We start from the raw sequence: 23,597 nt of genomic DNA on the forward strand, positions 1-23,597 counted from the left end.
TAACCTCTGAGGACGTGCCGAGTGTTACCATCACCATGACACGTAAGAAGAAGAAAAAAAAAAACCTGTCTGCATTTCTTGAAGAAGAATATTTTATTAATCGAAAAATTGAAAAAAAAAAAAAAAAAAAAAAAAAAGAAAATTTATTTTAATAAACAGAAATGTTTATTTAAATCAATTTTGCACTCAACAATTAAATCTTGATTTTATTATATCATCAGAACAATAAGGAAAAGTAAAGGGGGAAATTAAGAAAAAAATCTCTTTAAACTATGGCATTTGGTATAATTCTGACCTTTCTCTTCTGATGAGAAGCATTTAGCTTTGAAATGGCATGGCCTAATGATTTTTTTTTTTTTTTAATTTTCACCTTTCCTTTTCCTTATTGTTCTGATGATATAATAAAGTTATATATAACTTTTATTCCTCAGCTTTCATTCAATATATTTGTTGTTTGCTCCTCTTAATAGTGTTGAGCTTTTATCTTGATAAGTATTACTTTGTTAAAGATTTACTCTTTCATAATATAATTATATGGTTTTATTAATTTTTTTATATCGATATGTAGATTGTTATACATCTGCAGCCACTCCATACACCGATGACTGTTGCTACTTTTACGACTACTAGCAGAGGATGTATCACGGAGACACCAATGGCTGTTATTACTGCTATGTGTTATCAACACAACTAGCAGCTTTTCACATGATTAGCCACTATTATGATAATCTACTGGAAACAAGGAATTGGTCAAGTGTAAATAGTTTTACTTTAAAAGTTAATCTTTTAAAGCTGTCCAATGCATGCCATTATCTAAAATAAATGTTAAACATAATATGATGATGATGCTGAAGGACCAACTGACAGTCTGATAGAGATATATGAACGCATATAAAAATGCTATTTCATACTTAAGCGTGATAAATCAACCAAAATGCTACAGATTGATTGGTGCAGAGAGACTCAGAGATTTTGAGAAACATTTGATATATAAAGTAAAGTCAGTCTCTATAGTTTCTTTGTTATCAAACAATGGGAAAATATTGCTCAGTGATAGATAATTAGACAGGTCCTCATTTCAAAGTAATTTCTTTTCAGTTGCATTGATAAAATCAATTATTATTGCTGATTTATATAGAATCGTTTTCATCCCATTTATTTCTTCACTGTTTTATCAGTCATTTATTTCTTCACTGTTTTATCAGTCATCAAAGACCACGTTACTTCAGTTTTCTGCTTACAAATCAATAATTGATTATAATCCTTTAGTTGTTTGGTTTGGTTGTTTTGTTTTATGGCATATCTACCCTTTTCAATGTTATTTAATGCCAAATCCAGTCATTTTGGAAAAAGGTTTTTATGCTTTAAGTTCTTTATATCTTCAAATATTTAATCATGATGTTTGGTTGATTATAGAGGAAAACTGTTTTGTTTGTTTTTTGGGTTTTTTTTTTTTTTTTGCATATTTTTAACTTTGCAGAACATGATTGTGTTTTGAAAAGGGAAAAGAAAAAAAAAACAATGTTTGGTGCATTTTAAGACAGGAAGCCAGTATCTTCAGATAGCCTCATCAGGTAGCATCAAGTTTAGTTGTTTATGTGGATTATTGCAGCATGTTCTTAAAATGTAATTTGACTTAATTCCTTTCAGAAAATACTTTGTCCAAGTTGGAATCATAGCTTTCATCTTAAAAGCAAAAACATAATTTGGTACTCATTGATAAAGAGTTACTTACTTGGGAGAATAAATATTTTGGAAAAAATAAAAGCAAAAACATAACAAAAACATTATAATTATAAACAAAAAGCAAAACAAACTCCAAATAAGCATACGACTAGACAACTTTAATCTAAAATAAGATGCATCCGTTCAATCTGAGTATCTAATGATGAGAATGCTATTTCAAACTTAAGTGTGACAGACCAACTGACTAAGCATCTAAAAGGCGAAAAACGCACATAAAAAAAAATGCTGTTATATAAGATTTCAAATTTTGACACTAAAACTATGTTGACATTAACTTGGGTCTGTTATCTATTGTGAAAGTCGAATATGACCGCCAATGGAGATTTTCCTTCTCCCCCTTTCATAACATTGTGAGTCAGTAAAAGATAGAGAAATGTGAAGCAAAAATTCCATTGCTACTTATATAAGTCCTCTATGTTTTTTTGTTGTCTGCAAGAAAACATCGACTCCACATACAAAACTACAATTGTAAACAATAAGGTTATAATAAAATATAATTTTTGTGAGATGAACAGAAGTTAGATGCATTTTTTTAATATGAAATTCAGACAAGATTTCTTTCCATAAAGAAAGTAGAAAATGCCTGATTTTTTATGTTGGGGGGGGGGGAGAAAGAAAAAGGAAAGTAGAAACAACCTGATTTTTTATGTTGAATAGAGAGAGAGAGAGAGAGAGAGAGAGAGACTGGAAAGTAGAAAATGTCCAACTTTTTATATTAAAGAGAGACAGCCAGACAGATGAAAAGTAGAAACACCCTGAGAGAGAGAGAGAGAGAGAGAGAGACAGAGAGAGAGAGAGAGAGAGAGAAACAAACAGACAGACATAAACACCTTGACCTTTATAAGCAAAAACATTTTCGCCCGGAATAGGCTCCAGGTCATCCAGCGGATGAGTGCCGAGTTAAGATCCACACTTGGGTTCCCTCCCTCCTTCCATTACATCCCCACATCGGAGAATTCTGCTGACTTGATTACAAGGGGAAGATTCAAGGACCGCCTTGGGTTCTGGTGCCAAGGGTCGGCTTCGTTGGATAGCGGAACCACGCTATGGCCACCCAGGAGCTTCCATGCCTTAGTTTGCCCTGCCAGAGAATACCTCGTGCTTCCTGGAATACTACTATCCTAAATGCCTAATAAATTATCAAAGTAGATCAAATGACTGTAGTTATTACATTTTTAAAAAGAGGATATGATCACGTATACCTTTCTTTTTTTTTTTAGTTCTAGATCAATCAGTCAGTTGGACAATGCAATGAAAAAGAAGAAGAAGAAGAAGAAGAAGAAGAAGAAGAAGAAGGCAGTTAAAACATAATGGATAGGATTCCTTATTCAGAGAAAATATTTGATGACGTTTATGTCGTCTTTCAGCTCCCACCCCACCCTCAGGAAAACTATCTTTATGAGATGTGTAGACGTAATTGTGCTTCCCTCTTATTGAAACTTGTTTACTCTTTTTTTTTACTGTAGAGTGAACGAGTCTGAGAGCTGTTGCAATATTTCATAATGGGGTATGACCCTGCACAGTTGGGAGATTCTATTTCTAAACGATGCTGCTAGGAACTGACGAATCAAATTAATTCATGTTCTGCTACCAACCAATCAGAAACCAGATTTGCTCCATAAATATTAAACCTTTCTGTAGCAATTTAGCATATGTTTTCTTCTTCGTGTCAACACGGGAAGAATCTTTTGCTCTGTGGATTCCAACTCGAGAACTGTCTACTGCAAACCAGTCACCTCCCAGAACTTGTGTAGAACAATGAACCATTGGAAACTGTTCTGAAACTAAACATGACTTACACTTGTGTGTTGGAATAGGGTTGTGATGTTTGTTGAAAGTGTCTAGACAGGATATAGCCATTTTGGTGAGCTAGCCATGTTTTTACATAGCCAACTTGAATATGAAAAGAATTACAAAGATTCAAAGGAAAACACCAATATGGAATTTAAAAAAAATACAGGCAGGTAAACATGCGTGTTGGGTCAGCAGGCATAAAAGTAATATTTCAGTTCATCTTGAGTTTATTTCCACCTCTTGTCATCATCATAGTGATGAGTGAAGACATAGAATGCCAAGTTGTCTATGCTGAAGTCTTGCCTTTGTATTCGCTTGGTAAAATAGCTGGGCAGAAATCAGTAAGCTTCTAATGCACCATGCTAATTGCTTGATATTTCTGAATTTTGGAGATGAGCATTGGTTATTCATATTATTTGGATTCATCGGACTACTGTGGCGCAGTGGTTAGAGTACTTGGGAAAATCAATTGTAAAAAGTGATATTCTCCTGAAGGTTGAAGGTTCAATCCTCAGTGTGGGTGACCAAAAAATATAATTGCGAATTACTTAGGACCTCTATCCAGTCATGGCTGACAGAACAAGAGCATGCAACTCCCGTGAAGTAGATAAAGAGTTCTACTCGAAATTCCATCCAAATTCAAGAATTTGACAGAAATAGTCCCGAGTTCGACAAGATACACCTGAAGAAGTTTGGAGTTACATCAACCCAAACGTTGTGAAAATCACACTCAAGATGAGAACAGCAGTTCAATAAATCCAAATAATATGAATGCTAATTGCCTGTATATCAATCCATGAACCGAATTACAACTCAACATTAGACAAGATATTGCACATACATGTAAACAAAATAGATCTCTCATGCAACTGCTACAATCTAAAGGCAGAATGAAGATGGCTGATATTAGAGATCTTTTAAAACAGGTTAAAATTGTAAAAATGTTGATATTTTTATAAAATTCTGCATTATCAATATTCAACTCAGTAAAGAGGCAGTCTTTATTTACTTGCCTCCCCATGAAAGCAGCTGGTTTTTAATGTGGAGAAAAATCCAACTTCCAAAAATGAGCACTCTGAATTAGGACAAAAAATAAAATCACCTCAATTTAGAAGGATCAATTTTTCATGATTTTTGGAATTTATACTAATTTCAACATGACACGCAAGTACATAATGTTTTCACCTGAAATGCACCATAAGTTGTATTGGAATAATAGAGAAAGATATTTATAATTTTAAAAAAAATTTTAACCTAAGAAACATCTAATTATTTTGCTTTTAAAGCATGCAAAGACGCAAAAAAAAAAAAAAAAGAAAAAAAAAAAAAGACTAGTTCAAACACAAATTAAGAATGGAATAGGAAAATGTCAATAGATCCTAAGGTGGGGCATGGGGTGTAGGAGAATAAATTGGAACTAAATTTGTTTTCCCAACTAAAGTGTAGGACGTGTTGAAAACTAGGTCAGTGGTACACAAAAACCTTCAGTTGAAAATTGTACTTGGGAAATCTTGGGATATTTTTTTTTTTTTTTTTTTTTTTTACAAGGGTGTCACCACTTATCAAGGCCCAGAGGCCACTCGAGGATAAGGGTTAATAGGTATACATTAGTCATTGTGATTTTAGCATAGTAAACAGTGGGAATTTTGCAACTTGGATTACTTAGGGGGACGATTCAATTAGAACTTGTTCACTTTGGACATTTTCTTCTTTTTTTTTTTTTTTTCATAGGTATCAACTCATTATCAAGGCCAAGAGACCACTCAAGGATAAGGGTTAAAGAGTGTACAGTAGAAATTGGACAATATAATAATCATTAGTAATGAAAATTTGTTAAATTTGATAACTTATATGGAACGGCTCATCAAGAACTTATTTACGTTAGACTTGAAGACAACCATATTGTAGTCAGCTGGAAAGCAGGAAAACGGAAGACAATTCCACAGGCGTGCAGTTCTAATAAAAAAGCTTTGTTCATGGAATCTACGTTTAGGTTTAGGCACAGATAAAGAGTGGGGAGAATTATTGATAGTGTTTACAGCTAGACGAGTGTTTCTTGTGAAAGTTTTGCGAGGGGGGACCATAGATTGAAGCTCAGTCGAACACCTTCCATGAAAATAACGATACATCAGAGACAAACTCGCAACATCTCTTCTGTGAGATAGAGGTTGCAAGGAAGAGAAAAGGACATCTCCTACGAGGCTACGAAGTCTATTTTGAACTCTATCAAGGCAGGACAAGTCCTTTCTAGCAGCTCCTGCCCAGACGTGGCAACAGTATTCCATCCTTGGACGTACCTGGCTCTTATATAGATAGAGAATTGCATCAGCAGTGAGATATCTACTGGATCGATAGAAAGATCCCACCATTTTTCCAGCGGCCTTGGCAACAGATTTGATGTATGTGTTCCATTTAAGATCAGGAGTAATGGTCAAGCCCAGAAGCTTGTCAAAACTTGAGGCCTCCTGAAGACGAGAGCCATTCATTTCAATTGATGCCAGATGTGGATCAGAATGTTGATGATGTAAAGAGAGAAGCTTGGTTTTAGATGCATTAAAAGTAACCAGCCACTCCTTTCCCCATTGTACTACATGCTCAAGATCAGAGGAGAGAGAATTGGAGAGAACTTGGTCATTTACTGTCTTAGATGTGCTACCATAAATGGTAGTGTCGTCAGCATAAATGTCTACAAATGATTTAAGGATGTGATTTGGAAGATCATTAATGTAGATCAGGAAAAGAGTTGGGCCCAGGATGGACCCCTGAGGGACACCGGCATTAATACTGTGGGCTTCTGATTTTTGCCTCTCAACTTCTACTCTTATGAACCTATCAAAAAGAAATGATTTAATAATTGAGAAGACATTTCCAGCTATACCATAGCTAGAGATCTTATGAAGTAAACCTTTATGCCATACCCTATCAAAGGCCTTAGATATGTCAAGAGCAATTGCCCTAGAAAGGTTGCCTCCGTCGAGAGATTTGCTAATCCTATGAGATATAACTGTAAGCACATCTGCTGTAGATCTAGCAGAACGGAAACCATATTGAGTGTCACTAAGAAGGTTATTTTTTTTGAGATGGTTGATTACTTCTGTATTTAACACAGATTCCAGCAACTTACTCATGACGCACAGGAGACTTATTGGCCTGTACTGAGAGGGGGATGAGCGATCACCTGAATTCTTAAATACAGGGCATACAGATGAAATTTTCCAGGGAGATGGGAAACTATTCTCCTTAAGACAACGTTTAAATAGTTTTGTAAGTATGGGCGCTAGTTCAGGTTGAAGTTTTTTGAGTACAATAATTGGAATACCGTCCGGGCCAGTTGCTTTACTGGAATCAAGGTTTTTGATTAGCTTCGCAACATCACGTACAGATATACGTATATCACATAGTGTGTTTTCAGATACAGGAGGAAATATTGGGGGTTGGCGGCCTTGATCGCAAAAGGTAGAATTAGCTGCAAAGTTCTTGACAAAGAGTTTGGCTTTGTCTGATGCTGACGAGATTACCTCAGGTCCATTGATGATAGTTGGAATGGAGCGCACACTTCTGTTCAGAATTCTGTTTGCTATTTGCCAAAACTGGTGGGAACCAAGCCGCTGCTCAGCTACTTTGGACTTAACAGATTGAGCATACAACCATCTTATCTATATTCTTATCTATTTCATCCACATCTCTTCTCTGTACTAATAAAATTATGATTTCTTCTGTGTGTGTGTATACGTGTGTTTCTCATCTCTAGATTTTATTATAATCTCTATATAAATAAAATGAACTCATTTTTTCCCGTGTGAGTTTGACCTTAATAGGATTAAAAATCAGATTTCATGCAGATGTGATATGCACAAACTGCGGCACATTATCTGAGGTGTGTTATAGGCCTATTACCTCTACACTTGTTCCATTCCTATATTTGTTCTGGTGAAAGTCCACTGCCAAAATCGGTTAGATTTAATGGAAGTTGTAAAATCTTTTCTCTCTATTAAATTCCTCCTTTTCCCGCTCCCCATTTACACCACTGCTTGATCGTTCACGAGGAACTTTTACGGATACCCACCATTTACAGGTTTATTAGTTGCTTACAAAAGCTGAATTGCTTCCTATTGGGGAAAACGCACTACTCTTACTTATACGTTGTTCACATTTATACACTAGGAAAGATACTTATACTATTATTACTTACATATTTTACACATTTTTACACTAATACAAACAAATTACAAACAGATTCTTTCCATTTTATTTTTATTTATTTTTTTGAAACTATACATTACACCATTTCCGTTATATTTCGTTTTGTTCCGTTATATTTTTCTGTTGACATTTTTCCTATCTTACTGGAATGTTTGACATTGTTATTTTTATATATTTATTTCCGTTTCATTTGATTTTGTTCAGTTCGACTTTTCTTTTTTCTGTTTACATTTTTACGAACTTTCTGGTAAGTTTGGCATTGTTACTTTCTTTTGTTTTTCTGCTCCCACAGAAATTACTTTTTCGGTCAAACTAATTATACCATCGTAATTATCGCATTTTGTAATTTAAAATATCAAATTTACACCTAAACCAGGCTTAGCTTTACGTGGTTCACATTTTTACACTAAAACAAATATATTGCTTACTCTTACGTTGTTCGCAGTTTTACACTAAGAATGATACATATATACACACAGATTCTTTCCAGTTTTTTTTTTTTTTAAACCATACATTAAATCATTTCCGTTTTATTTCGTTTCGTTCCCTCAGATTTTTCTTTTTTCTGTTTACATTTTTTCGATCTTTCTGGAAAGTTTGACATTGACGTTATTTTTTTCATTTTTTTCTTTTTTTGGTACAATTTACTAATTCATTTCCGTTTTATTTCGTTTCGTTACGTTCAATTTTTCTTTTTTCTGTTTACATTTTTCCAAGCGTTATGGAAAGTTTGACATCGTTATTTTCATTTTTTTTTTTTTTGGGGGGGGGGGGGGGCAAAGTTTCCAAATTTAACATTGGTATTTTTTTTAGGGGGGGGGGTACACACAGTTAAACATTTATTTTCCGGTCAAAATAATTATACCATCGTGATTATCGCATTTAAGAAATGTCAAATATCAAATTTTCACAAATATCGATTTGGAACAAATCAAACTATGATTGATTTCATATATTTACCAATGAAGATCATAATTACTCGAATTCAAAATGTAAACAATGCATAGGAAATGTGAATGGATTTGCTGACTTTCTTCTGTTAATATAAGGAGGCTGTGCTGAAATAACAACATTTGAAAACATTGTTATTTACAATGCTACTCTTAATATTTCCAGGTGATCTTTTTTAAATCAAAGGTCATTATCAGATGGTAACTACTTAATGCTCGAAATACCAAATACTACATAGCCATTAAAAATTCCTCTCTACTAATATTAACAAATATATTCAAAATCCAATTATATTTTCTCATTGTTTATACGATCCCGAGCAACGCCGGGTAGCCCCGCTAGTTATTAATATTAGACAAACGTTAATAGTCGCGGCCATAGCAGAATGTAAGAAATTTTTTTTTACACAAACATTAAAATGGTTTCATGTTGTTTTCCTTATATCTTATTAAATGAGGAATCAATTCGATTTAAAATCCATTTATTATTGCGCATGTAAATTTGAGAAAAGCACACTTAAAATGTGTCAACATTTAGATATTGACACATTTTAAGTATGCTTTTCTCAAATTTAGTGAAATCACACGACATCAGATCAAGTTTGGTTGCCATCTTGTTTTCCTTTCTCTTATTCGCATAATGTTGACACATTTCAAGTATTTTGTTTTCCAATTACATGCGTAATACTAAATGAATTTTAACTCAAATTTCTCATTTGTTAACAAAAAAATATAAAACCATTTTAATGCCTATAAAGATATTTTTCTCGTATTTTGCACTGGCCATGACCTTAACATTTGCCTATTATTTAGTAATGAGTAGAAATCAAGGCTGAAAGTTACTCGAGGATATTGGTTAATGAGATGGATAAATTATCAGTTGAATGAAGATTTGTACATTTTCACGTGTCCATTAATCAATTATTTATTGAAATAGAAACTCCAATAGTATAAAATAAAAAAATAAATTTAAAAAAAAAATCAGCCAAATTGGATTATTTCACTCAAAATGGCTGCTGACTGTGCCGGCAATGAATTGTCTGCTATCAACAACCGGTGCCTCGAAAAGTTTGTACACTCATGTACAGACAACTTACTATTATTAGAAAAAAATTTTTTTCAATTATATTGTGAAATATAACAGCAATTTAAAATTTAGCATACAATAAGTTTAATTTTTTTTCAAGATTGTGAAATAATAAAATCTGAAAACTTTATTTAGATAAAAAAATACAATTTAATAAGCTTTTTCTTCTTTCCATTTGAAATTTAAAACATTTTTTACAGTGTTCTTTTTTTTTTTTTTTTTTTTTTTTTAAATTCAGGGTGCCCATTTTTGGGAGTTGGGTGTTTTTCCACACTAATTTTTTTTAAATCTTAAATTTATAAACAGTATTTTTTCAGATTAAAAACTTATAATTTACTTTTTTTAAACACCTCAAAGTAATGCAGTATCCTACATAGTATATTACCGATTATTTTGATTTAAAGAATAACATTTTTTCTAAAATTGTAAATGAAGAAACAGTTTGTTAATTTGTAAACTGAGAGAAAAACTTTGTTTAATTGTAATTCTTTCGTAGGGGACAAACGTTTTGTGATATCGACTGCAAATAGCAGACAACTCATTGATGTCACAGATGACAGTTATTCATCTAGAGCGAAATAATTCAATTTTATCAAAACATAGACTTTAAATTAATTTAATTAGGAAATTAAACTGACCAAAATACATTGTTTTTTCAGAAACAAGTCAGCCATTTTAATCTTAGTCTTACTTCCAAGTGGTGATATGGCTTGTTCAGGGGGGGGGGGCGTTAGAACCCCCCCCCTCCGGGGTAGGGTTATTTTTACTGGTTGTGTACATGTAAGTATCCCCCAAAAGTAAAATCTAATCTTATTTGGGGGTAAACTACGATATAACGGTTGGAGAGCTATCTACACCAAATAAGTTTTGGGTTCCATTAATAATTTAATGACCAAACAATAACGTGATAATTAAATTTAACTTTCAAAATTTATTTGGTATTTGTTAAGATAGGGTCGACAGGTCGATTTTTTTAAAAATTTTAAGCAAAAACAACATTACATACTTACTTGTCATGACGAAAATAGTAATATACCAAAATATTATGAAAAATCATTGAGTAGAAAGTTATTTATAGTTAAGAGTAATCTTTTACGGAAAAATTTTTCTTAGACGTTATAAAGTAGACGGTAAAAGTTTATACGCAGGAAAACGAATACTTTTGTTTACTTGTTCATAGCTAGCAGTGTCAGAAGTCGTCATTAAAAATGCGTGATAACAACTTGAATAATTAGACTTACTATCTTTCGAAGCTTATAACTACTTGAAAAATGTAACTCAAACCCTAATTTTTTTTTCAATAAAAGGAGCAAAGACCAAATTTTAAAATAATAACAGGCTTAATAGCAAAATATGCAATATTTGTTTTTTTAAATCGGTTTTCTTTAAAAAAAGGTTTCAAGAAAATCAACGAATTTTAACTTAGTTTGAATATAATATATAAATTCCAAAAAATCACTTACCTATAAAAAATACTAATCAATGGGTACTTCCATTCTTCATTACTAGCGAGGGGTACCCGGTGTTGCCCGGGTGTTTTTCGGGGTATGTGAAAAAAAAAAACAGGTGCCCGTGAAAAAAAAAACGAAGCCTTCACGACGCGCAGTTGGAAAATAGTAAAGTGTTAAAAAAAAAACAGGTGCGCGTTTTTGATTGACGTGACAGCGATAGGTATTCAGCAGTTACGATTTTGTGCGGGACAGTTTTGAATGAGGTGAATAAATCGGTTTGTTTGTTTTTCAAAAACCTGCTCCCTGTTTATTAGGAGGAGCGAAATGAAAGCTACAGTCTGATATGACGAAGTCGACATTGAACAAACGTTACTTAGCTCTCTTGAGACAACTGGCTTTCAGCCTGTGACTAGAGTCGAGTTTCGCTTTTTTTTATACCGAAAACCGAATGTAATGCGGGAAATGTGGAATAATTAATGTTTGAAAGTCAATAAAATTAAATAGACAGGCGAGCTCCGTGGATAACTCTGAGATATTACAATTTATAGATGATATAAAAAGTTTTAAGAAGCTGTGAACCGAGCAAGCACTTCTTTGAAAGAAGCCTTTTGTGGACATCGAGGAAAAGCGTACATATATACACACATACATACATTTTCGCTTTTATATATAGATTAAGAATTTATCCATATTTATATTTTATATTCCATGTCCTTTTTAAATAAAATACTTTTTTAAGCAGGGATTAAAAATACTACGACATCAGATGTTTCACAACTGGAATAAAGGGAGATAAACGTCCCCTTTTCTTCAAGTTGAGAACTTCGGCGGCCTTAAGCACCAGAATTAATCTCCCTTTCTATTTCTGGCTGTAAACAAAAGTTAGTCAATATAGGTCATCATAACTTGAAAAATGGTCACATTTCAATTATCAGTTTTTGCCATTAAAAAAAATTCCACTCGACCGATTTTCCATCTTTTTTAAATTCTCTTTAAGAAATACATGAGTTTTTGATTTAATATATTTAATTTCTTCTTTATGGAGTGTTTTTTTTTAGATTAAAAAAAAAACAAAAAAAAAACATTGAATGAAGCAGAAAAAATTGTTGTAGGTATTCAATCTTTTCAGGACAAAATTTGGTTCAATTTTTACAATATTTGCAGGTTTAATGTGAAATTTTATGCTCTTTGCAATAAACCGAATATAATATTCTAGACAAACGTTTTTTTTTTTTAATTCACCCCTCCCCTATTTTGAAATGTCTATTACAATAACAATAATTAATTTTCTCACCTCAGATTTATATATCACAAATTGAAGATAAAAGATCAATAAATAAAATAATCTAATTAAAAAAAAAAAAAAAAAGAATAGTTTTGTGCAAATTTACCTGTAAACAAAAGCTTAAAACCTTTTTCCTTTTTTTTTTTTTAAACCACGTTGATTTTTTTTTTTTTGGAGTGAAACCTCACATTTTAAAAATTTTGGGTAAATTTTTAGATTAGGTCCACCTCCACAATTTTCTTTTAAATGACGACTTATCATAGGTTTTCGACTATGCTGAATACGGAAATCGCATTGAAATTTTACAGAAATAAGTAGTTAGCGAGATATAAAAAGTTGTATGATGCATTGTATTCTTTGGCGGTCATCTTTGTTACGCGCGTGCGCGCGCCATAAACAAATCTACGCGCGTAACAAAGATGGCCGCCAAAGAATACAATGCATAAAACAACTTTTTATATCTCGATAACTACTTATTTCTGCAAAATTTCAATGCGATTTCCGTATTCAGCATAGTCGAAAACCACTAAAAGTCGTCATTTAAAAGAAAATTGTGGAGGTGGACCAAAGCTAAAAAAAATACCTTTTTCTTTTAGTGCGTTTAAATTTTTTTTTTTTCTTGTTTTCTTGGTTTTCAATAAAATTACAAAAGTTACATATATGCGAGAAAGACAGACACGAGATCTGAAAATTTATTACGGAAAATAAGATTTTGTTTGCTTTACATAACAGGTCGAAACAGGCCACGATGACATAAGAGCAAACATTTCTATCGTGTTTTATTCAACAAATTACAAAACAAATGAAAAGACAGCTTAACAGTAAAAAAAAAAAAAAAAAAAAAAAAAAAAAATTAACAATTTTAAATATTTTCCCAACATTTCCTTTTTTTTTTTTTTCTTTTAAAAAATAATTAACAAAAACATTTAAAATAAGAACACGTGTTACTGCTAACAATCGTGTGCGAAAACTAATTTTTGTGTTTATTCAGATTGGCACTTGTGGTGCACGGTGGCAATTAAAAGTAAAGAAAATACAAAATTCTGTATGATGTACGTACTCTTAGAAGTCATATGCCGAAAATCACGTATTTACGATTTTACTACTAAAAACTGCATTGAATATAAGGTTTATTCTTCACCTCAACAACACGCCGATTTTAGTTGTCCCCTACGTTTTATTTTTGTTTTGTTTTTTTCATCGGATTTAATCATGACCGAAGAAAATAACATGACTTGCTTAGTAACATTTATTTGCTTGAATAAATAAATAATAATAATAATAATAATAATAATAATAAATACGTGATCAAATTACGTATTTTGGGGAATATTTCATCTTCCCTCCGTGACTTGACTGGTATCACACAGACTTTTGGGTATTTTCTTGACTTTTAATTGCCGCCACAAGTGTCACTCTGAATAAGCACACAGAGAACAAAAATTTAAAAGGCAGACGTCACTAAGCATGTAAAAAATAGTTATTTAGCCTTTCGGCCCCGGCCTTGGCATTATCTACTGCCAAGGCCTCATTTGGGGCCCGAAAGCGCTTAGGCACCAAGGCCAGTAAGGGGGTAGCATGTTTCGGTCATTACCGGAACTGGGCGAGGATTCTTCGTCGATAATCGGGAAAGACTGGGTAAGTACTGAAATCATTTAGGTAGACATTCCTACAAGTTCTAATTTCACATTATAAAACCAAACGGTGTTAATCCAAAATGTCCCGTTAAACACTAATCCGTTTCGCTGAGAAGGCGGTGGGTGGGTAGCACTCGTTTTTAATTGAAAAGAAAGTTTTAATTTTATTAATTAGATTTTGATTTTAAAAAAATTTTATAAACAAAGTCCCAGTTTTTTTCTGTTAACATAAAAAAAAAATCGTCATTTTACTTTATTTAGATATAAATTGGATATTATTTTGTTTTTCACAAAACGTATTTTCTTAAGTAACGCATAAAAATAAGCAACGTGTTTATTTTAACTAACTTTAGTTTTTGCACAATACAATTTATGCTTGGATCAGCTTTTAATATTTTAACTAAGATGACGATCAAAACCAAAATAAAAACTTACTTTAGGTAGATGCAACAGAGATCGCGATCTTGCAAGTGAAGACAACATCTTGGAATAAAGTGATTAATAACAATAATAATAAAATGTTTACGATTTGAGGAAAAGAATCGAGAATCGACCTGCCTAATGCCGTGTAAAGAATAAATAAAAATCACCTTCGACCTTCACCTTAACATCCACGTGACATGGAGGCTTGGTAGAAACAACCAATGAACGCTTGTCATTTTGACCTTTACAATTTTCTTTTTTTTTTTTTTTTTTTTTTTGAAACCTTCAGGTTTGGTTTCATAAAACTACCCCCATTCCTCAGCATTAACTTAACTCTTGTCCTTCACTTTCTTCTCCATGCAGCCATTTTTTTACGTAATGAAATCAATTGAATTTTACGAGTTAAATCTTTTTCAATTGTTAAACTTAAAAAATCTATCAAACTTTTTCTATTGATTCAATTTTTACGATATTTTCAGGGTCCATGTGAAATTTTATGCTCTTTCCAATAAACCAAATATAATATTTTAGACAAACGCCCCCCCCCATTTTGAAATGTCTATTTAAATAATTAATTAATGTACCAAAGTTTTATATATCACAAATTGAAGATAAAAGACCAATAAATAATATATTGTAAATTTAAAAAAAAAAAAAGAGGAAGTGTTTTTGGAAATTTACCTGTAAATCCAAAAGTGTAAAACCTTTTTAAAGAAAAAAAAAAAAAAAGTTGATTTTTTTTTTTAATTGGAAGCCTATGTTCTGCTTATATTGTCCAGTAAGTAATGGACGATAAAAACAATTTTTTTCTATTTCATTCAATATTTTCTTTTTTAAGATAAAAAAAAAATTTCACTCGACAAAAAAAAAAAAATATATAATAAACAAAAATTTATGTATTTCTTTGAGAAAAGAAAAAAAAAATTCCTGGGGTGTTTTTTTTTTTAAAGGAATAATCTTATGAGTAAAATTTGACTATTTTTAAACTATGGGAACACATATTTCTCCAGGTACAAGGCTACACGCCTAACGCGAACGTGTGGTTTTTATGTCCTTTTGTTCATCTGTAGTTCAAAACAAAGATTACTTCCGGTTTTTTGAAAAATGCTTACATGATAGCGCGTTTTTCAAATAGTCGTTTAAAAAATTATTTTATTTAAAAAATAAATGGAATTTAAAATATAAATATGGATAAATTCGTAACAATAAAGAATGGAACTACACATTGTTTTTTTTATAGGTAAGTGATTTTTTGCAATTTATATCGATTTTTTATACTCGAAGGAAAAATATTTAGTTAGTTTTCTTCAAACCTTTTTTAAAGAAAGCCGATTTTAAAAAAAAACAAATATTGCATAATTTGCTATTAAACCTGTAATTTTAAAAAAATTTGGTCTTTGTTCCTTTAATTGAAAAAAAAAAAAATTAGGGTTTGAATTACATTTTTCAAGTAGTTATAAGCTTGTAAAAATAGGAGGTCGAATTATTCAATTTTTTTTCACGCATTCTTAAAATCAGTTTCTGACGCTGCTAATGGTGTGGTCACCAGTAATATGGATTTTGGTAGGATTTTATCAGTTTATCATTGAGGGGGGGGGAATGGCAAAATAATATTTTTCTTTATCTTCCATTTCATACAAATTACTGCAACCCGGTAGGATTGCTTCAGGTGATCAGCAATAAGTGAATCCTCTTCTCAAAGGGTGAGAATCTTGAATACTTTCAGCAGCAGCGTAACTCTTGCTTTCTTTATTTTCATTCTTTATTTAATCAATTTTCACCCCAAAAAAGGCACAGTGCCACTTTGAAGTAGGGGGCTACTATCGGGGACATAAGTTGCAGGGGCATTATGAAGGGAGATGAGTAGCAAGATGTTTGTTCACATTACACTTGAACTTCTGCATATCAGTACAGTTGGGAAAGCAGAATCCCGGAAGAAAGTTCCAAAGCCTTGCAGTTCTGGGGAAGAAATTATTGGAGTAAAAGGCTTTCTTACACCTAGGGATCTCTACTGTATAGGGGTGGGAGTTAGTTGCTTATCAGGTTTGTCGGAGGTAGTCATGTCGAAGAGGTACAAGTTCTTGTAGTTCGTTAGAGCATTCACCATTAAAGTATTTGTAGAACAGGCAGAGGGATGCAACATTTTGTTGATGGGACAGAGGCTGAAGCCTAGATGACAGTTCAGGACTTATCAGGTTGACGACTCTCTTTTGAACCGTTTCCAGAAGTGAGAGACAAGCAGCAGATGCACCAGCCCAAATGTGAGAACAGTACTCCATACATGAGCAAATAGTGGCCTTATAGAGGTACAGGATACTTTCAGGCGTAAGTAGTTTTCTAGCATGGTAGAGAGAGCCCACAGCAGCAGCCTTGGCAATGCTCTCAATGTATCTATTGCAGTTCATATTCCCTGTAAACGTTAGGCCGAGGAGTTTAAAGGAAGTACTTTCAGGTAATGTGTTCTTGGCCATTGGTATTGGTGGTAAAGAAGGTTTCTTGTAGTTTGTCCTTTAATCCTTACATTCCATGAGCGATGTTTCTGACAAAAGGGAAAAATTGCTGTTTTGTTCATCAGAATCTATTCCATCTAACACATATCGTTGGTAAGTTTTTGACCTTGAAGTAATATTTATTTTCTTTTTTTAACTTCTTACATCAAGTGATTTTATGTCTTGTCTGGAGCAATTTCCATATAAAAAAGAGTCACAGTATACGAACATGTACGCATGTGTAATGGGGAGGGGGAGATATAGGTGTAATTTTATTGAACTTAGGGAAACATGGAATCTTGAAATACCTTTTGTAATATGGATATGGACACGTGCATGGCAGCTGTATGCAAATGACCAAGCTGTGTGTAAAATGATGTCACGGCAAGGAAGAAGAAAAACAATGTGTGCGTAGACCAGGGATCACGTCAGAGAGAGAGAAGCAGTATTCAAAAGAGATTTGTGAGAACGAGAATTACGTCAGAGAAGGATAGACAAATGTGTTACACATGATGGCCAAGGGCGACAGGAAAGACCTGTAAACAAATTTCTGTAAATAAATGTTAGTTGTTTCACTAAGAAAAAAAGTGAGTTGAGTTATTCCTTTCTTATGCTTCTTGTGACAGAGTCTACAACGTGTTGGGTCCCTACATATTAAAAACTTAAAACGGGTTGTGGTTGATTGTTAGTATAATTTGAAAAAAGCTCTAATTTGTTATTAGTTGATTAATAGGAGTTACATGACTGCAATCTATTTCTTTTGTATGCACACACAATCTGTAATAATGCAAAATGGTAGATATCTCTCTCAATTTACAAATAAAAAAATGTAAACAGTAATGGCAATGCTGGAATAGAAATTTATGTGAACTTGCTCCATGATGGCGATTAAATTGGTTTTCCATCGTCCTGTTTCTCTTGGAAAGATTATTTGATGATGGACGAATAGCATCCATTGGTAAACATATTTTTCTGTTCATCAGTGCTTCAGCGGGAAACTTTCCATTGGGGCAATTTGGATTTGGGTAGCTCTGTAGCTGCTTAAAAATATTTCTATGATCTCTCGAGTTGTTTCTTCCCCTTTTAATTTCAAGAATGCTCTCTTAAACAGGTTGACAAATCGTTCAGCTTGGCCATTTTATTCTGGATGGAAAGGTTGAGATCTGAGATGCTGAATACTGTTTTGTTTACAGAAGTCAGAAAATTCTGCAGAGGTAAATGCAGTACCATTATCAGAAACTTAAGATTTTAGGAATACCCAATCTGCTGAAAACTTCTTGTAGTTTTTTTACAGTTTCATTTGAGGTAGTATGGTTCATCTGAAAAACTTCTGGCCACTTACTGTAAGCATCAACCAATATTGTTATCCATTAACTGGTCCTGCAAAGTTCATGTGTAGTCGTGCCAAGGGGCTTCTGGGGTAGGCCATGCATGCAATGTTGTTTTCCGAGGAGACTTCGCAACCAGTTGACATTTAGCACAACTTTTTACAAGTTCCTCTAATTGTCTGTCAATGTTTGGCCAATACACATAGCCATGTGCCAAGCCTTTCATCGGATTAATTTCTTAATGTCCATAGTAGAATTCCTTGAGAACTCTGTTCTGGAGTTTGAATGGGACAACAACACATTCTCCAAAAAGAAGTGATCCATTGATCTCGGATAAAGAAAATCTCTGAAAAAATGGTTGAAGTTGCTGGTCAGTGCATGTTTTTGGCTAGCTTGTCAGATGAAAATATCAGACTTTCTGTCATAATGGATCTGCAGCTGTAGCCACCTAGATCATCTATGAAGTGACAAGTAGCAATCTCACTGTGGAAACAAGTGCAGAGACAACTTCAGGTTCCACAGATATAAAGTGATGATTGTGTCTTCCACTAGTTATTAATGAGAAAAGACGAGTCTGGATAACACATCTGCTTGGCCAATTTTGTTACCTGGTTGGTACTATCTAGAAAAATCGTGATCTTAAAGTATAGTTGCCCATCTTTGTAAGCTGTTTGCTGTATAAACTGGAATTCCTTTCCTGGAACCAAAAATACTTATGAAGAGCTTGTAGTCTGTGTGCTGTATATTCCTATTTAATAAGGGAGAACGTTGTGTGATCATCTACTCAGGGTTAACGCTGTGTGATCGTCTATTCGTTCACATGCCGTTGTGTGTGTGTGTGTTACATGTATTTTTGAGACATACCTTCATGCGTCGTCGATGTTGGTCCACCTGAATTCATCTTGTGTCTTGGAGGGGAGACTGGTACCTGTTTGGACGAAGATTCCATAACTCCAAAATGCTGAATTGGTTTTATAGTTTTTATTCACCTCCAGATGTCGACCACAGAAGGATAGAAAGTGAATCTCTGGATTGCGTGGTTTCTTCTTGGTCTCATTTCCACACACGTCAGCATCCCTACCCCAGTGAAGGGGAGGAGACGACTGTTAAGCCGTCCGTCATCTTCTATGTCAAAATCCAATCTCAAAAAAAAAAAAAAAAACGAAAATTAGAATGAATATCGACTGAACCTTTGACTCTTCCAAAACTAAAACTAGTTGACTCCTTATTCATAACCCAGTAGTGTGTCTTTTTTTCTATATCTTACACTGCTTAAATCTTATTTCTTTCCCCTTTTTCCCAATTTTATTATTATTATTATTATTATTATTATTATTATTATTATTATTATTATCACTATTACTATTATTATTATTATTATTATTATTATTATTATTATTATTATTATTATTATTATTTAACAACCTGTTCTTACTTTTTAATTAATCATTATTTCAATAAACCCCACAAGGCAAATATTCACTCCTCCATTCTGGGGAAAAAATACATGTCAAAGAACAAGAAAAACCTGCACAATACTGATTTGAGAAAACATCAATTACATACAAATAATAATAAAAAAATATTCCTTATAAGCATTCACAAAGTCTCATCTCACCAAGAATAAAATTCCAAATAACAAAACACATTCGTGGAAACCCAATTTTGTCCACGTCATCAAATTTCTCTGGAGTTTATTTTTTATGTGCATTTTTTGTTTTTGAGATCTGGTATTTACACCAATTTCATCCTTGTCACCAAATGTTATTGTGTTCAGAAAAATTGTGATGTCAGGATTATTGGATAACACAGGACAAGTAGACAAGCTGATTGTATTTTTAAACAATTTATTTGAGGCAGAAACCTTAAATTAATTACAGAGGATATTGAATTGCGGTGAATGCTGTCATATTGTCCTTCTCCTGTTTCTCGAACTCTCAAGTCTTTTCAAAGATCTATAAGGGGCGATAACTCTTATTTCTTTATTTTTAATTATTCCCCCTTTTATCGCTATAACACTGATGAAAAGCATTTAGCTTTGAAATGCCCTGGCCTAATGAAGTTCTTTCTTACTCTCTTCTCATTTTCATTCTTATTCATCTGATGAAACAATAAAGTTCTCTGTAACTTTTATTCCTCATCTTGTTAATTTAATTCATGAATTGCTCCTCTTAACCAAGCAGAGCTTTTACTATCTTGATAGGTTTATTTTATTAAAGATAATATATTTTTCAGGTTCATTTATATATATATATATATATATATATATATATATACACACTTTCCCCTCCTTTTGGAATGATTGTATCCTCTTCACTATTATCTAGAAACATGTGGTTTGGTGTGTGAGAGTGTTTGTGTAGCTCATCTAGGTAATAGATATATATATACACATACAGACCCACATGTTTGTGTATAATAATGCTATATATATATATATATATATATATATATATATATATATATATATATATATATATACTAGCAATTCAGCCCAGCTTTGCTCGGGCCCTATGTACTGTTCATAACTTTCCCTGTGTGTGAATACACTTTATGTAAGATTTCAATTATTTAGACCCAAAATTGTCTGAGTAATTTTGTAGAGACCGCGGAGGTAAATTTTTTATAAATTGGACGCCAATTTTGACCTCTTAATATTAATTATTTTGGTTTCAAAATAAAATATAAAGTTTTACCCATGTCCAAGTTGCCTACATCTTAAATTTCAAGTCTTTAGACCCAAAATTGGCAGAGAAATTTCGCAGAATCTGCAAAGGTCAACTCTTTCAACTTTGACATTTTGGCAGCCAAATTTTCACCCCAAAACTGATTAAAATGCTTGCCTCCTGTTTGAATACCTGTTATGTGTAAATTTTAAATGATTAGACCCAAAATTCGGTGAGTAGTTTGCACTGCAAAGGTAAAGTCATTTGAACTTTGACCTCTCGGAACCTTAAATTTTCAACCCAAACCAATTAAAAAGCTTGCCCTATCTCTGAATACCCTTTATGTAAAATTTCAAATGTTTCGACCAGAAATCGTCTGAGTAATTTGGTAGAGACCGCAGAGGTCAAATTTTTAAAACTTTGACCCCTATTATGACCCCTTAACATTTATTGTTTTTGGCTCAAATCAAGATTCATGTCCAAGGAACCTATATCTAGAATTTCAATTGTTTATACCCAAAATTGGCGGAGGAGTTTGGTAGAGTTCTCAAAGGTTAAATCGTTGAACTTTGACCCCTTTAAAGCCGAATTTTTGGCCGAAAATGGATTACAAAGATTTTCCCAAATCTTACTACCCTGTATATCAAATTTCGAGTCTGTAGACTAAAAATTGACAGAGTTATTGCGTAGGGACATGTACACAGACACACAAACAGACACGTTCACTTTTATAGATATACTAGCATTTCAACCCGGCGTTGCCCAGGTGTTTAGATATGTATGTTGAGCAAAAAAAAAAAAAAAAAAAAAAAACGGTCAATTTTTTAAACTTTGACCCCTATTATGACCCCTTAACATTTATTGTTTTGGGCTCAAATCAAGTTATTAAGTTAGATCCATGTCCAAGGAACCTATATCTAAAATTTCAAGTGTTTAGGCTCCAAATTGTCGGAGGAGTTTGGTAGAGTTCTGAAAGGTCAAATCGTTGAACTTTGACCTCTTAACAGCCAAATTTCTGGCCATAAACCGACCACAAAGATTTCTCCAAATCTCAGTACCCTGTATATCAAATTTCGAGTCTGTAGACTAAAAATTGACAGAGTTATTGCGTAGGGAAATATACACATACACAGACACGTTCACTTTTATAGATATATAGAATATATATATAAAGCTACATTATATATAGTATTGGTCATCTATAGCTTAAAATTTGTCCAACGTTACTTTCGCTGAATGGCTTTGTAAACAAAGAAGTGCGACTTTTAATGAAAGTAGATCCAACAAATCAAGACTAGAGACTTGCAATTCCAGACCTCAAAACAGTCTAGCTACTCAAAAATTCTATTACCAGACATATAGACAATCTCGAAAATCTATCAAGTGTAGACATACGGATCAGAGTTTTCAAGACTGTAGGTCCTAATCATTCAGTGGATTACTAGATAAATGAAATAGGTCATGACAAAAAAATAATAATAATAAAACCTAAGTAGGTGCTCAGAGCAAAATATAATCGACTTTAAATGTTATATGGCACTCATAAATCTTTGCTAGTTTTATTTATCTCTCAGATTTTATAAGAGATTGTCTTATGCGTGGTATTAAGATCAACTCTTATATATTATTATTAGCATGCTGCCCAACTTTGCTCAATCATAAAATACACATAAATATGATATTTTAATTCATGCAGATTTCGTATTTATTAGTAATATATAGCAAATTCTCTATTGACCCATTATTAATATTGTACCTAATATATACAATAATGATTCCAAAAGTTTAAAAAAAATGTGGTTTGGGTGCTATCAGCTGGTATCGAACCAAACTTTAATGCTCCAGCTTTAGTTATTATTTAGCACTTCAGCTGTTGTTGTTACTATTTAAGCTATCATCAGATGGATAATAATGACTAAAAATTAAGTGAGTTCAAACTAAAAATGTATATGTATGCATTCTCAGAAGTTTGTTGATCTACTCCTGCCAAGGTCAACTGTTTTTTTTCCCCAATTTTGACCCCTTAATAACTATTTCTACAGGTTAACAACCAAATCAAAAGTGTTCCCGATGACCAAATACCCTATATATCAAGTTTCATATCTGTAGACTTAGTATTCAAAGTAAAGTTTGGTAGAGAAATTTTGCACACACAGAGACGAGGTCACTTTTATATATATATATATATATATATATATATATATATATATATATATATATATATATATATATATATATATAGAGAGAGAGAGAGAGAGAGAGAGAGAGAGAGATGAATATAAAAACAGGTCAGTGTGCTAGAACATTTTCATCGTGAATTCTATGCAATTATGCACAATATAAAAACTATGGATAAATAGAATTAAGTGTAATAGTTCAATGAAACCAATCATTTAATAAGAAACCATAAAAAATGAATAATTAATTAATGAATGCTCGTTTTTCAAAGGAATATGCAAATTAGTTTACCTTTATGAAGTCGCTCGCATATCCATGACTGAGTATATTAAAAAGTTTGTTTTAATAATTTTTAAAAAG

At 32.7% G+C, this 23,597-nt stretch overlaps 1 protein-coding gene across 1 annotated transcript in view; it reads right to left on the reverse strand.

Moving 5' to 3' along the window:
• The window catches only part of LOC145284840 (serine hydroxymethyltransferase, mitochondrial-like), a 54,387-nt gene extending 39,638 nt beyond the window's left edge, over positions 1–14,749 (reverse strand). Inside the window, exon 1 of the mRNA XM_080133820.1 lies at positions 14,589–14,749. Coding sequence (XP_079989946.1) covers positions 14,589–14,636 — 48 coding nt within the window. The 5' untranslated portion in view covers positions 14,637–14,749. The remainder of the gene's footprint in view (positions 1–14,588) is intronic.
• Between the last annotated feature and the right edge of the window lie 8,848 nt (positions 14,750–23,597).

The sequence above is a fragment of the Euprymna scolopes genome, chromosome 9, assembly GCF_053919585.1.
Source record: "Euprymna scolopes isolate OS-2025 chromosome 9, ASM5391958v1, whole genome shotgun sequence".
NCBI classification, from domain to species: Eukaryota; Metazoa; Mollusca; class Cephalopoda; order Sepiida; family Sepiolidae; genus Euprymna; species Euprymna scolopes.